Source organism: Salvia hispanica, chromosome 1, assembly GCF_029641045.1.
Source record: "Salvia hispanica isolate PSC_SH4W2 chromosome 1, Shi_PSC_v1, whole genome shotgun sequence".
Taxonomy (NCBI): domain Eukaryota; kingdom Viridiplantae; phylum Streptophyta; class Magnoliopsida; order Lamiales; family Lamiaceae; genus Salvia; species Salvia hispanica.
In genome coordinates, this window is record NC_142692.1 from 8,425,562 (window position 1) to 8,441,297 (window position 15,736).

The window sequence follows — 15,736 nt, forward strand, 5'->3', positions numbered from 1 at the left end:
CCTAATCATATCAAAATTATTCAAAAATACATCTCTAAAAGCAATAAATGGTTATATCACTAACAAATCAAGATCCTAGTATGAAACGACTCTACATTTCCAGAAGCGCATGTGGGGCATATTTATTCAAAAAGTTTGATGAAAAAGAAATATAACTCATATTTAATTATGTATAGCTGGCTTTGCTATTTGACTCCATGGTTTGGTTAAGGAAATAAAGTGACAAAATGGATCAAGTGACCAAAAAGTTCAATTTTTTTTAGTGAAAATCTAGCAATTCCGCCGTGAATTTCGCCGTTGTCACAATCTCATATAGTTTCACATCCTATTTTAATTTTATTAGTATGATACTTTGTTAGTGCACATAACGTGTACTAGTATAAATAAAATAAAACTTAAGAAGGTGGTGAGTTACTAGATTCTTGGCACTCTAATGCACATGTTGATGAATTCAACAAAATTGAAACTGACTGTAACTATTATATTTGCATGACTTAAGATGTTCCATTTCCAAAATTGAATATTTTAGTAGTTTGACGTGACCATGACCAGGGTGGAATTAATGGCATAATATTATTAATATACTATCATTTAATATTTTCCCTAAAGATACCACTAATCAAAGCATAATAATTTTTGTTTCTTTTTACTTTTTGAACGAAGGGTGGTGAGTGGAAAAGACCCATAGTTTTAGAATATTAATTAAATTTTGATGGTGACAAACAAACACAGCCAAAATGTATTATATGACAAATAATAATAAGGCCACATTTTCACATTTATTAATAAAGATTTTTTGGTCAAACTCCCTCTTCCAAAAATCTTGATTCCAAACATCATTCCCATCTGGCCAACAAAGACAAGAGAAAAACATCCTAAATATCTTGTTTTTCATCATTAAACTTTGAATATGAAATTTATGATTATACTCAAAATTTATTAACTACTAATTTTTTCATTATTCCAAAACTTGATAATTGATATAGACCTTCGTAGATATAACACGTGACCGTAATAAAATCATAAAGCATTAAAACTCCACCTCTGAAAACAAAAGAAATTTCAAGAATCTCTAATCCAATCATGCGCCTATTTAATTCTGGTTGTGTTTTTTCACTTTATAAAGATTAATTCTAGGTTTTAAAAATAACTGATTAACTAATTAATTTGACTTAATTCCACTGTTTAGCTGAAGCATTGAAAACAGCATCTTCTCCATCTCCATAAATAGTCCATTCAAATCAACCAATGATGAACAGCAAACCATACAAAATTCTAGAGAGAGAAGTGAGAGATCTACACACATTGCATGGCTTTAACGTACACCACTGAATCCGCCGCCACTGGCAGCAGATGCCGGCGGAGGCTCCACCTCCACTGCAAGCACCGACAAAAAGGGGTGGTGTGCTTCTTCTACGCCGGAATATTCTACAAAAGATACCTTCTTTTCTTGACAATTCTCTACATCACGGGTCTGATCACCTGTGCCGGTCCCCTGCTCAGCCTCCTGCACCCTCCGCCGCCGCCGCCGCCGGGCTCACTCTACCGCAGCCAGGAGCTCTTCCTCAAGCTCTGGCCTGAAATTCAGTCGGATAACTCTTCCGCTGTTGAGGTTTTTTCATACTTACATTGTTCTTGCTCTGATTTTGTTTCAAGATTTGATTTTTAAATGTTTCTACTTTTTGCTAGTTACTGTGGAAGTGCTTTTTCACTTTATGGTAAAGAACATTTGGATTTTGAGTAGAGTTTCTTGAAGATCTCTGTAGTCTTGATTTGGGCAAGTTGAAAAGGGTTAGAACATTTAGTTTGGAGTTTTTCTGGAAAAACTTGTTTATTTAATCATTTATTTTATATAATCTGTTTACTTTAGTTTGCTGGGAATTTTTAAAACATTTCTTTGGAGCTTAGGTGCTTAACTTATTTGCTTAAGGTGGACGCCCCAAGATTCTTGGAATTTGGAAGCATACTGGGGAATGTCATAAATTTTGAAGTCGGAATTTGTGAAGTTGTTATTGTAAGAGTGAGAGAGTAAAGAGGTGAATTTTATAATGAACAAGTCAAAAGAATATTAAATATCGAATCTTTCACTGATGTGTTATGATACTTCTAAAATGCAGCTAATAGATCACTTAATTAAACTGCTCTTTGTTGCTCAAGCCATACATTCCAGGATTCCCATTGCATTGGATTTCCTTGATGTTGATTTGCAAAACTTGTTAGTAATTAAGAGATTCAATTGTTGCAGTTGGATAATCTATGGAGGTATAGAAGAAAGCTGAAAGAGCAAAAGCTTTGTCAGAATGCTAATGCTCATCAGCAACCAGGTGTGTATGTGTGAATGGTATTTGGAGATGGATTCAATGTTAATGTTTATTTGATTTCGTGTTTTCTCTTTGGTTTTATCAGTCTCCCCTACGCTTCAGCGCTATATGGTGATAGAGGCTAATGGCGGCCTAAACCAGCAACGCTCATCGGTATGCAAATCAGCTTATTTTCATAATCTTGAATCTAATTGTTGTGGCTGGTTTGGCCTCCTCATTCATATGTGAACATTATAATGAAAGTGATCAACAATTTCCTATATTGTAAGAGCAAATTTTAGTGGTAGCTAGATGGTTACAGTTTCGGGCGATTTCAACGTGTTTCAAGGTTGTCATAATGGTGTGTTCGAGGAAAATGGCTTCTGTATGCAGGACTTACTCACAAGATTAACATATTCACGCTGCTTTCTCCATTTTTAACAATCTTTTCTCACTTCTATGTTTCTCTAATAACTAAATATAGATAGCCAATTCTTGTTGAACTTAGATGGATATACACGCATTGTTGATTCTCATGAAAGACGTTCACTTTTACTTGGAGCCTTAGGTATATTACATTGTTGCACCTGCAGATTTGCAATGCAGTGGCTGTTGCTGGACTGCTCAATGCTACACTTGTGATCCCTCACTTCGATGTTCATAATGTCTGGAAAGACCCGAGGTATTTTCATAACGCCTCCTCTTCTTCTTCTTCTTCTTCTTCTTTTCAAAAAAGCACACTCGAGTGAGCAATGTGCAATAAACCTTGGTTGCGTTCTACATCAGAAATAGATTAACGAAGCTGCTCCTGTCACATTTTTTCATTTGAAATACAAATCTTTCTTCCGATGAAACTGATATATTCTTAGTGAACCATGTATGTGTTGCTGCACAATGTGCATCACCTCTGTACTTACTATACCATTTCTCTCTTCTTTTGTACTTCACAGTACGTTCGCTGATATTTATGACGAGGATCATTTCATATCCTCCCTAAAAGATTATGTTACAGTGGTTCACGACCTACCAGACGAACTGATGGAAAACTACAATTTTAGCATCAGTGCTATCCCAAGCATGAAAGTCCCAGCTTGGGCGTCTGCTCGTTATTACATGGATGAGGTTTATCCCGTCTTGCAAGAAACAAGGTACTATGGTACTAAAATATTTTGTTACTGCCACCGTCTACATTATTTAAGTCGCTTCGTTTGTATTCACCTCATGCTATGCCCTTGATGCAGGGTTGTCCGAATCTCACCTTTTGCCAACAGATTGGCAACGAGCATTCCACCACACATTCAGTTTTTAAGATGCCTAGCAAACTATAAATCCCTGAGGTTCTCATCAACCATAATGAATCTTGCAAAAGTAATTGGCAATCGAATGACTGACAAGAGCTCGAGCTTTGGAGGGAAGTATGTTGCAGTTCATCTCCGATTTGAAGAGGTAAACTTTACTCCAATTGAATTTACTTATGTTTCAGTGACATGTTAAAAAGCTCAAGCCTGACCATTTCAATTGGCCTTCAAAGTAGGACATGGTGGCTTTCTCATGCTGTGAATACGACGAAGGAGAAACAGAGAAATCAGAAATGGATGCAGCGCGTAAAAGGGGTTGGGGGAAAAAGTTCACGCTTAAAAACCGGGTTTCTGAGCCTGGCCTAAACCGCGTGAATGGAAAGTGCCCAATGACACCAGTGGAGGTTGGTTTCGCTTTTAAATTCTGTGACAAGTTTGAATATCTTTACCTTTTCTTAGACGAACGAGTAGAGAAGATGATTACATTTAAATGATACAAACCCCCCACAACCATGTTGTCAGCATAGGTTGGTTTGATGTTGAGAGGCATGGGATTTTCGAACAACACTCCCATTTATCTGGCATCGGGTAGAATATACAAGGAGGAGAGATACTTAGAGCCTCTCCGAAAGATGTTTCCTCTTCTCGAGACAAAGTGGTCACTTGCTACTGCTGATGAACTTGCTTCAATAAAGGTAAAAATCTTTGCTTGATGATCTGTGAACTGCCCATATGTGGGTTAATATTTTGTTAAAAGCCTCGCGTCTTTCTCTTTGCAGGGCTATTCTTCGAGGCTGGCTGCTGTGGACTATATGTTATGCTTGTACAGTGAAGTATTTGTGACCACTCAAGGTGGAAACTTCCCTCATTTTCTGATGGGCCAAAGAAGATTCATCTACAACGGACACGCCAAGACCATCATGCCCGACAAAACCAAGCTCGTGGTCTTACTGCAGAACACGACTACTAGGTACTCATAGAATTTTAGCAGCTGCCAAGACAATGAGGAATTCACAGACTAAACAGATTTCATGGTTTTTTCAGTTGGGATGGTTTCAAGGACGAAATGGAGACGATGTTAGCAGAGAGTGATCGTAGGAGCATAATGGTGCCTAGAGTGAAGAAGTCGACGAGAAAAGGCTCCATATATTTGAACCCATTGCCAGAATGCAGGTGCCTATGGGAATCACAAAACTCCACCTCATTATCAGATTTCTTGTTATGACATGTATATAGAAAGGCTGTTGCTATATACATGTTTCGACTGCTAAAACATCGTCTTCGTCTTCCATAACCGCAAAAGAAGAAGTGATCTTGAAAAGGGGGAGGAGTGAATGTTTAAGGTTAAAGATTGAAGATACGAGGTATAGACATGATCCCAAGAAAAGAGTTTGATGGCTTGGTTTGTCTATTTTTCTACTGAAAAAACTGTCGAACTCGAATCAACAATTTTGTATGTTGGTTGCATGGTTACTACTTAGTATTACTCTAAATTAGCTTGGTTGTTTATTTGTGTGCATGTAGTCTTATTTGTTGAGATTTTATTTATTTCTATAAATCATAATATAACACTATATAAAATCTCATAAAAAAAAAATGTTTCACTTAAAGTAGGACAGGGGAGTACTAATCTTTAAAAGCATTCTTAAAATTTTGATTCACATATACTACTACCTAGTTTAATTCCATTCTCCAATCATATTTATGTAGTAATTTAGGGGAGTACTAATCTTTAAAAGCATTCTTAAAATTTTGATTCACATATACTACTACCTAGTTTAATTCCATTCTCCAGTCATATTTATGTAGTAATTTATATGAGTCTATCTTTATTCTTACATATTTAATTGAAATCTAGTTATATTCGAATCTTCGTCAACGGCTGTCTATTCCTCCATATGGATATAAGTATAAGTCACCAATAAATGGATATAGTCCCTATGATTATGATATCTATCACTATTGATATTGTTTTGTGTGGTGGAGATATTAGGATTTATTTCTTTATTCCATTGCTATTTTTGCACGTTATATTTCTTATTAAATAGTCAAATATTATTTCACCCGTCCAATCAAGAGTATGAAAAGAATATCACAAATTCAAAATATTTAATAAAATATTACCTGAATATTTAGTTAGTGGAAGCAATATTGTGGTATTTTCTGGTAAACAAAGAATATTAATGCAAAGAAAAATTTATTATAAGGAATCTACGAAGTTTTGAAAAAGGAAAAATTGTATACTAGTAGTATATTCGTTGACGACAACTAACAACACAATTATTAACACTCTTGATGTATAAATGTGGTATAGGTAAGTATTAAACCTATTTATTTAAAAAAAAAATCATGATCTAATCGATTATAACGTGTTCAGCTTATAATTTTTATTTTCATCTTTCAACATATATCAATTTAATTTATCGCTTTTAAATAATTATTTCTAAAAACCAAATATTAAAATGAACTATTAATATTCTCATAACTTATTTTTTGGAGCAAGATAATACTCATATGTCATATATCGTTACAGTGATGAAATTGATATAGTAGTAATTTTGTTGGATTCTGGATTACAAGAGATAACCGGGCGTAATACAACCTAAATAAGGAATACATAAAGTAAAGAACTGAAACAAAATTACAACGGAAATTGAAACAATAAACCGTGAACAAAATTAGCCGAGTCGAGGAGGCCTCTTTATGCAAGACGAGATACGCCCCGGTAGTGCTCTTCGGATTGACGTTTCGTCCCCAAAGATAAAACGGCTATGTCTCTGATGAAGCAGCACCGCTATCAGCAGAGCTCCAACGAACTGGAAAGAGGAGAGGGCAAAGCTTTCGACAGAAAAACAATGCAGAGAGAGGAGATGGCGTATGATGCAAATGCTACGTGAAATCTAGTTTCTGATGTGTAGAATGCTAGAATGACTAGCCTATTTATAGGCTTAGTCCGCCTGCAGGGGTCAACTGCCATGATGGTTGTCATCATTGCAAGACCATAACCGCCGACTGTTACAAGGCGTTACAAGCTGGAGCTGAGAGGATGAATCTAGACGCGTCTAGGTGTCATCCCACTTGGCTCGCTGACGTGGAGACGGTGGTGGTCTAAAAAGAACTAGACTCGCTAGCCTTGGGTCGAACCCAAGCACCAAGCACGAGCACGGGCTCGGGCTCGCGGCGGGGCGCGTGTGCGCTCGTGTGGGCTCTACAGCCCATCTTAGTCCACTATAATTATTACATATAATAATCATTCTTATTAAATACTTGATTAATAAGGTTGTAACTTCTAATGTTGGATAATTAACTCTCTTAATTATTCTCATAGCTTCTCTAATAGCTCATTTAATTAGTTTGCAATTTTGCACAACTTTATTCCATTATTTCTCACTCACCGGGAATCGGATTTGAGAAAATGAATATACCACGGTCATCTACTCCGAACGTAGATCGACGCTATATCATTTAATTTCACAAAATTAAATGTCTCGTTGAAATTATAATTGGTCAAAGTCCATTGACCGGACATAGATTTCAACAAATTTTTATTTGTTAAAGAGTGGAAATAAAATTGATAAATTTGGAAAGTTCAGATAAAATTACTTAAAAATGTTCAAAATGTAAGATCGTCGTGAATTCACTTAAATGATAAAAAAAAATCATTTTACACTTCATTCATGAACTTTCTTCTTCTATTTATCATCTAAAATATTAGAATAATTTTCATTACTTAGTTGCATAATATTGAAAGGGAAATATTAATCACAAACTTTTGATTTTTTTTTCTCAATCTTTGATAATACTTTTTAAAATGATTTTTTTATTAAAATAAGTATTTTTCTCTTTCTTTTTTTTTTTTTTTTTAATTTAATCAAACAACGTTGTTTTAGTTATAAAAATCAGCATAAGATACCATTTCATACAGAATTGAGATCATTGTGAAAAATTTAAACTTCGTGGAGAAGAATTGCATAATTTTCCTATAATTTGGATATTAATTGGTCAAATTTGGCACACCTAAGTCTTTAGTAAACCACAAAAATATACTCCAATACTCCTATATGTAAGAGGAAAAATAAATGTATGTAGCATATTTGTGAAGAAGACAATGCAACCCTTCAGAAATTTCCAAATAAACCTTGTTGCTGCCAACAATCTCGAAAATGTCCGAAGATTTGGCGAGATGAAAGTGTACGCCAAGGTTTCTCTCAACGAAGAAACAGGCACCACCAAGAAAACCAACGTGGACACGGTTGGAGGCCTAAATCCACGTTGGAATTTCCCGGTGGGTTCACGGGACAACAAGGAGCGGTACAGGTGGTTGTGAAGCTCTACTGCGACCGAACACTTGGTGACAAGTGTTTGGGCGAAGTACGAATACCAATCGAGAGTGTTTTCGACTTTTGGGTTAGGGGTGTGTATGAAATGAGCTACTGGGTGGCAGGGACTCGATATGGGAGTCTCGACATTAGCTACAGCTTTGGAGATGTGTTTTACTTTATGGAACAAATGGATCGGAGGCAGCAGTCGGCTTGGGAGAGAGCGCTCCGGCTTGGTTTGGTGGTGGCTCGCCAAGGAATATTGTTTTTCTCAACCGGTGGTATCGATTTCGGGTTTTAGCTCGCTCTCCTTTTCTCACTACTAAAAAATTGGCTTATTATCACACCTCAAACTGTGAACATGAATTCTTGTGTTTTGTCATTTTTTGAGATTACTAGGGCTTTTTCCCCTTGTGCTGATAGATTCAAAGGATCAAGCGATACATATTAAGGTGTTCTGTGTGAGTTCTTGATGGCTGGGACTTCGTGTTCTACCTATTAATACCGTTTTCTTTACTGTGTTCTCTATATCTTGTGTAGATCTATAGTTATCTGTTGTTTTAGGTTTGATCTATATACTCTTGTTGTAACTTGTAATCTGTGTATCCAATCTGTTTCTTGTGAGGTTTGATCGCCTCATTTGGTTGTGATCAGCTGTTAATTTGGTTGAATGCGGGTTTGATTGATTGTGTTAAGATATGCATATTACAATTAGAGTGAGACACTAGGTTTTTTTGGACCGATGCAAAATCACAAAATACGACACTAATCTGTGGACCAAAATATTTTTTAATATAACTGCCTCATCCAAGATTTTTTTGGGAAAATTACCACAAAAACCATTCAATTTGGTTAAATTCTAATTCGTATATACCGAAGAATTTCAGTTGTCTAGATGCAATATTATTGATATTTTTCAACCAAATGATGTCTTTTTTCTTTTTTAAATAAACCACAATATACAAGATGCAATTTCATCTAAAACTTTTGCTATGGATAACTGCTAACTATTCTAAATTTCATGATTTTAACTGCTGAACTCTAAAGTCACTCAATGTGTCAGAATTTGACCAAACTTTATAAATTTTTAAGGCAGTATGCATATTTCTTTAGTACGTGGCAAAGCCATCTCCGTTCGTTATGAGATATGACCAAGTCGTCCCTCAATTCAACACGCCCAACCATTCAGTGCCACAGAACTCTGAAGAGATCGATTCGTTGGCGAAGTCAAGATTCTGGTGAAGGATCTTTTTGTCATGGGATTGAAATCGCAGTGTTTTTAGCTCCTAAAACCATGTGTTGAACATTGAAGTGCATGATGGCGACGTTTTCTACGATGCCAGCTGATTTTTTCTATTTCTCGAGAAGAGGAGAACTTGAGTATTGACTAAGACGACAAAGTCATCAAAATAGCATTTCTCTTGTTAATTTTGTAGTTGAGATATTTAATTTGAATATTTAAGACATGATATGTGCTGTGTTTGATGTAGCTTGAATTGTTTTCTTGTCATCATGATATTGGTCATATTTAATTTGTTAGTGCTCGTGATTTAAAGTAAAAATTTTGTAGAGTTTATTTGATAGTATAATTGTACTTAAAACAAACAATATCAGTTTTCTTCCTCAAATGACCAAATGCATGGTCCAATTATGCAAGGCGGGCCAAATGGCAGACACTATTTTTAAGGGTAGGAAGTGTTTAAACAAAGGTAAATTGATGCAAAAAGTTATTACATTCATCCGTCCGTTATTAAATGTCTCATTTCACTTTTACTGTTGGTAAATAGATCTTACATTTCAGTGACATTTTATTTTATTACTCCCTCCGTCCCCTATTAGGAGTCACTCTTTGACCGGGCACGAGTTTTAAGAAATATAAAGAAAAGTTGGTTGTAAAAGTTAGTGGAATGTGAGACCCATTTTTTTATATTGGTTTTATAATAAAATGTGAGTGAATTGAGTTAGTGGAATGTGGGACCTACTTACTATTTATGGTAAAAATGAAGTGTGACTCTTAATTGGGGACGGACCGAAATGGAAAAGTGTGACTCTTAATGGAGGACGGAGGGAGTATAAAGCTAATGCATAAAAGTAGCTCTACACCTTTTCTACTCACTTATTTTATAAAGTCAAACGATTTCTTAAAACTCGTGACGGTTATATATGTGATATTTAATCATGAACGGAAGGAGTATAATTTTTAAATCACTAGGAAAAAAAATTGGATTTATTTTCAAACTAATTTTTTCGATAATTTTTCCTTAGAACAAAGAATGAATTTATTTTACTCTCCGAAGTAAACAATTTACATATTATTCCACCGTAACTTTTCCTTTTCGTTCTTCTTTGGTTCTCCACAGATGAGGTATATCTCCACACCAAAGCACCAATTCCTAAAGTCCGGTGGCCAACTGTCACCCCAAAACGAAGCCGCGTTGACTTGTAAATTTAGTACATGTGGATATTATGTGTAAACAATTATGCATACAAAATAAATCTATATGTACTAATTAATTAAACACTCAATTATGTGATCACTTTGATGCTACTTTTCACATTCATCGATCAATACATGCCCTACTGCCCTAATGCATCATTCTAGTGGAACTTAAATTCTAAAATCTTCTATTACAGGACATGAGATCGTGACATTAGAGACCCCAAATTTTATTAGGAAGAATGAAATAATATGTCACATTTTTCTATTCGGAAAAATCCTATGCCATTCAATTTCAATTTTCAATAAAAAAAATAATCAACCGTCACCACCAAATTTATAACACACTCATTTTGTGTTCAAACTTGAGAGTGAGTGAGATCTTTGTTGCAAATACACGAAAATGATGGAGAATAAGGAGACAAAGAAAGAACTAAGCCGGACTTCCTACCTAAAAATTATCTAAAAAGAACCATATCTTATCTGAATAAAAAATAAGTTCCTCATCACTAACCGGCCAAAACCTTATTATAATACACAAAACTAGTTAGTTCAACCAATGTGTTTATTTAATTAAACAACTATCAAAATTTATGCCGATTTTCAAGGGCCGACATTTTCACCACTTCACCTTCCTCCCTTTATATACAAAAAAAAAAACAACTCAACTATTCTAGCTCTGCAAATAAACATTAATGGAGTGCAGAAAACTTGAAATAACTCTTGTCTCAGCCCAAAATCTCCCCAATGTCCGAAACACCGGCCGCATGAAAGTCTACGCCAAGCTCTCTCTCAAGGGAGACTCCAAAACCACCAGAAAAAGCCACGTGGACTACGAGTCGGGGACGAATCCGAGGTGGAATTTCGTCTCTGACTACACGGTCAGCGAGGACACCGTGAGGCGGCCGGGCGTGAGCCTCGTGGTGAGGCTGATGTGCAAGAGGACGCTGGGGGATAGGCTCGTCGGAAAAGTGAAGATTCCGGTGAAGAGCTTGTTCGACATGGGGCGGATGTCGAGGAAGATTCTTAGCTACGAGGTGGCGGGAACGCCGGAGGGGCGGCTGAATCTGTTGTACAGTTTTAGCGAGACGATGCTGGTCAGGCAGCCGTCGCCCGGGTGGAAGACAGCGTTTGAGGCCGTAGGGTTCTTGGTGCTCGTCGGAGGAGCGATGCTCCTCCTCAGCGGCGAGTCTGATCACGACGATGGCGATGATCATCGGAGGCCCTCCTCGGATGAAGAGGAGGAAGACGAGGTTTTTTATGACGCTTGTTGATGACGGGAAACGATGAAGTTTGAGCCCTAGATTTTAAAAAAAAAGTGTTTATTGTTTGAGTATTTGAGAAAATGACAATTAAAATTGTTGATTCACTAGTTGATTAGGGATTGTATAGTTTGGATCATGAAAAAATGTGCTTTTGAATTACGTGTTTTGGATGCATTGAAAATCTTTTATTCGATAATTGGATCCGGTCTTGTTATATAGTTTATGATATTTATTCATCAACTTATAGGGATGGTAACTTTGCGTACTCTACATTTCCAGTTTCTCAAGCAAAGGTAATTTAAGGTTTGATTATTTAATGAAGGGTTATTAGTCAAAATCACAAACTCTTGCCAAAATTTAGTATTCCCACAAAAGTATAAACCAAGAGCTTAGGCTTTGCAGTGAATTTTTCTCGGAATCAGTTTTTTCTCCAACTCATGAGAAATTTGAAATTCACAAGGGATAAGTTCATGTTTTTTTTTTTTTTTTTAATACCAAATTTTAAGTTCATTGGAAATATCCAATTATGCCAAACTTTGTCATTTAAGGGACCAATAGCCTTATTTGTAGTAATTAATTCTTTATCATTTCTAACACAAAAATTTCTTATTTTAACCGGAAGCTAAGTATTAATCCCGCATTTTATTTTCTTGTTACATCAAATGTATGTAATTAAATACTGTATGTGTTTACTGCTCCACCGTCCGCTAATTAATAGAGGTTCCTTTTTTACCGACTTGGATTATAAGAATTTGTTTGACTTAAAAAAAAGTAGTAGAAAAATTTGTGGAATATGAGTTTTATTTTTATATATTGTATTTTTTTTAAATGTGAGTAGAGTGATTTAGTGAAATGTGAAGTCCACTTGCTAAAAATAGTAAAAATGAAATGAGACATTTATTGTTTGACTGGAAAAATGGAAAAATAGGCATTTAAAGGCGGACATATAGAGTATAAGATTTCAGGTCAAAGTAATCATATTTATTCATCTAATTAATATTATTTGCCAAATGTAGTACGGAGTAATATTTAGTGTGTGAGCAAATATTTTAAATACGAGATTTAGTATGTTAACTAGTTCACAAAATCACAAACTTTTACCTAATTTTATATTTCTCATAAACTTAAAATTTAGTTGAAAAAAATCATGAAATTATCCCTTGTAATGAATTTTCTATAAGTTGGAAAAAATATACTATATGTTTTTGTAGAAACTCATTAAAGTATAAAGTCTAAGTTTACGATTTTTGCAACCAACTTTAAAGTTCAACGGAAATATCAAATTTTGGTCAAAGTTTATGAAAATTATGTAGTGAAATTTCTAGCTTGACAGTTGACCTAACCTCGAATGTAAATATATACACATTATATTAAAGGGGAGTGTTATATTGCTAACTCATAACTTAATTGCTAACTACAACTAAATAATAGCCATTAGATATTCAAATTAAGGGCTTAGATCATTAGTCCATAAATGTCAATACGATCAACGAAAAACGTCAATAAGGCCATATGATTAATTCCAAAAAATATCAATAGGGGTATTAATGTCAATTAACTACATGTTTAGTTATAACTAACTTTTAAAAGAAATCCCAAAACTTTAAATTCATATAACATATATCAAATTAAAGATAATTTCATAAGGATTCCAACGATATCCTACATGCATATGTTCCGACGTCAAAATTTGAAAAAAATTTCAAAATTTTTTAATTTTTTCGTACAGCAGAAATGTCAACGTACTATATAAAATATGTCAATATAATACATGTAGAATGTCAATATAAGCAATGGGTTAACGTTCTTAAAGCATTGTGTTGACATTCTCAAAGCATTGTGTTGATATTTTCGAAACACTATATTGACATTTTCATCCAAAACCCTAATTTGGAGTTTTTTTTATATCTTTTTTTTACTTTATTAATAAAAACGAAAATTACACATGGAAAATTGTAGACCACACATTTTCTAAAATCCTATGGCCTTAAATTAGTTGTAGTTAGCAATTAAATGATGAGTTAGCAATTGATCACTCCCCTCATATTAAATTAGTAGATAAATAATTCAAGTGTCTATCGTTTATATATATTCATGATTATTTTTATTATTATTTCCGTTTCATCATATCAAACTGAAAATAAAGCATCGTATCGAATTGTCAAAACAAGTAGATTGAATTGATTTGAATTGAATTGAGAGTTACACCTGTGTATGTATTTCTTCAATTTTTTTCAGCTCTTGGTTGTACAAGAGTATTTATGATCTAACTCATATCACACTTCTATAAACTATACCAACCATGGATCATATATAAATTACTATGTGACTAGTGGCCACATGACTTAATAGATTATTAAATTCAATTGTTCTCTTTTATCCAGTTGTATGTCTTGACCTATCAGCCACAAGTCAGAGAACATCGTGTATAGAAGTCAAACTAAAGTTCAAATAAAAAATGGCCAACTAGGTTTCAAGTGCCATTTTTTATTTTCCGGCTGCTCTATCTATAACCAAAGTGAGAAATTAGTTATGAATAGATCCATTGGTGAAATTGAAATCATATAGTACAACCTTGATGGACTTGATTCAATTCATCTAGCTTTGGAAGTATCTTTGTGTATTTGTAACCTTAGAGCAATATATATTAGCATAGTCTAGTTGCAATCATACAGTGCTCAAGGGCAAAACATCTTTTTACTTGTGAAAGCCCTATATCTTAAGGAGGAGTATAATTTCCATTTTTGAAGGGTATAATACCTTTCAAAAAATTTAAAAGTGCTATCACAATAGATTCGAACTCAAGACCTTTGTACTGACGCATTACTAAGTACTCTACCACTTGACCAACACATGTGTACAACTTAAGTATTTTTTACACTTAGCTTCAAGTGGGCACATCCAAGTTGAAGTAGTGGGTGAGTTAATAAAATCATGAGGTAGACAAGTTGATCTTGCAAATAATCATTGGCCAAGGCTTATGATAGATCTAGTCCCCATACAAAATATAATTAGTGGACCAATTCATGAAATAGGGTATATCATACTACATAGCTTGATGTAGTCAACAACCACATAAAACTAAACCTATTAATTTGTGAGGGAATGTTGGGACATCATCACCTATATATATTATATGCAGAACAACTAAACCATATCCAAAATCAAAACAATGGAAAACTACGACTTCTCTCAAAGACATACGAACGCCACACCAACCACAAGGTTCGGAAATGCAACGAGCTTCGATCTAACCCTCGTCTCGGTCGACAACCTCCAGTGCAAACGTCGGATTGGCCACCGGATTAGAGTGTACGCCGAGGTCCAACTAGATGGAGGCAAGGTCATGAAAACCGACACGTACGAGGCGGGAGGGCCGGATCCGACGTGGAACATCACCGTGTCTTGCCCTATAACGAATAGAATGGGAGGGAATCTGGTGGTGCGTCTTTACTATAAGAGAAGTGTGGGGCACACTTGTATTGGTGAGGTGAACATAAAGTTGACTAGACTTTTCGATAGTTGGCGTGACTCTCGTAAGGATACTGAGACGACATGGCATATGCAGAGGGGGGATTTGAATATTACCTATCGTTTTGTATGAGGCACAAATTTTAAAATAAATGATCAAGTGTAGGCTAAGATCTTGTATTTTGATTAGTACACAGTGTAGAAATCGAAGTTGTTGAATTACAAGCTCATTGCATCGTGTAGATTTTTCTTGTTATTTTTATAATATGAATTGTGGGCGATGAGCAAAGCTTATAGTCACTTCATCAAGAGAGTTATGGTGATTGGTGAACACAACAAACTGAAAAATTCAACCATATTATAGTACTACTTGATAGAAGTATTTAAAATGTCAACATTGTAAAAATGATTATAATTTTGTCACTCTCATATTGTTATAGTGGACAAAGAATACTGTAGTAAATTAATATTATTGTAGTATATTATTCTCTTTCTTACTTTACAATTTCTCGGTTTTAACTATTTATCACTTCCTCTGTTCCATTTAAGATGACACTTTTCTTTTTAGTTTGTCCCAATCAAGATGACACACTTTTCTTTTTAGTTTGTCCCAATCAAGATGACACATTTCTATTTTGATAACTTT

The 15,736-nt window shown here is 34.9% G+C and overlaps 3 protein-coding genes across 3 annotated transcripts; all 3 read left to right on the forward strand.

Moving 5' to 3' along the window:
* The first annotated feature begins 1,262 nt into the window (after positions 1–1,262).
* Positions 1,263–5,107, forward strand: LOC125223140 (O-fucosyltransferase 10-like). Its single transcript, XM_048126143.2, has 10 exons — positions 1,263–1,612; positions 2,246–2,324; positions 2,407–2,474; positions 2,894–2,982; positions 3,251–3,448; positions 3,542–3,746; positions 3,835–4,002; positions 4,126–4,293; positions 4,378–4,568; positions 4,643–5,107. The coding sequence occupies exons 1-10, from the start codon at positions 1,310–1,312 to the stop codon at positions 4,821–4,823; spliced, it is 1,650 nt and encodes a 549-aa protein (XP_047982100.1). The 5' UTR covers positions 1,263–1,309; the 3' UTR covers positions 4,824–5,107.
* Positions 5,108–11,042: 5,935 nt separating this feature from the next.
* On the forward strand, positions 11,043–11,833 carry LOC125217767 (protein SRC2 homolog). The gene has a single exon (XM_048119295.2). The coding sequence runs from the start codon at positions 11,050–11,052 to the stop codon at positions 11,626–11,628; it is 579 nt and encodes a 192-aa protein (XP_047975252.1). The 5' UTR covers positions 11,043–11,049; the 3' UTR covers positions 11,629–11,833.
* A 2,958-nt stretch (positions 11,834–14,791) lies between these two features.
* On the forward strand, positions 14,792–15,223 carry LOC125221338 (uncharacterized). Its single transcript, XM_048123461.1, has one exon. The coding sequence runs from the start codon at positions 14,792–14,794 to the stop codon at positions 15,221–15,223; it is 432 nt and encodes a 143-aa protein (XP_047979418.1).
* The last annotated feature ends 513 nt before the right edge of the window (positions 15,224–15,736 follow it).

Bases quoted from the DNA above. Each gene is read 5' to 3' on its own strand.
- LOC125221338 (XM_048123461.1), top strand. From the start codon at position 14,792: ATGGAAAACTACGACTTCTCTCAAAGACATACGAACGCCACACCAACC.
- LOC125223140 (XM_048126143.2), top strand. From the start codon at position 1,310: ATGGCTTTAACGTACACCACTGAATCCGCCGCCACTGGCAGCAGATGC. The intron at 3,747-3,834 runs GTAAACTTTACT...CCTTCAAAGTAG, and splicing joins TTCATCTCCGATTTGAAGAG to GACATGGTGGCTTTCTCATG. The intron at 4,569-4,642 runs GTACTCATAGAA...TGGTTTTTTCAG, and splicing joins CTGCAGAACACGACTACTAG to TTGGGATGGTTTCAAGGACG.
- LOC125217767 (XM_048119295.2), top strand. From the start codon at position 11,050: ATGGAGTGCAGAAAACTTGAAATAACTCTTGTCTCAGCCCAAAATCTC.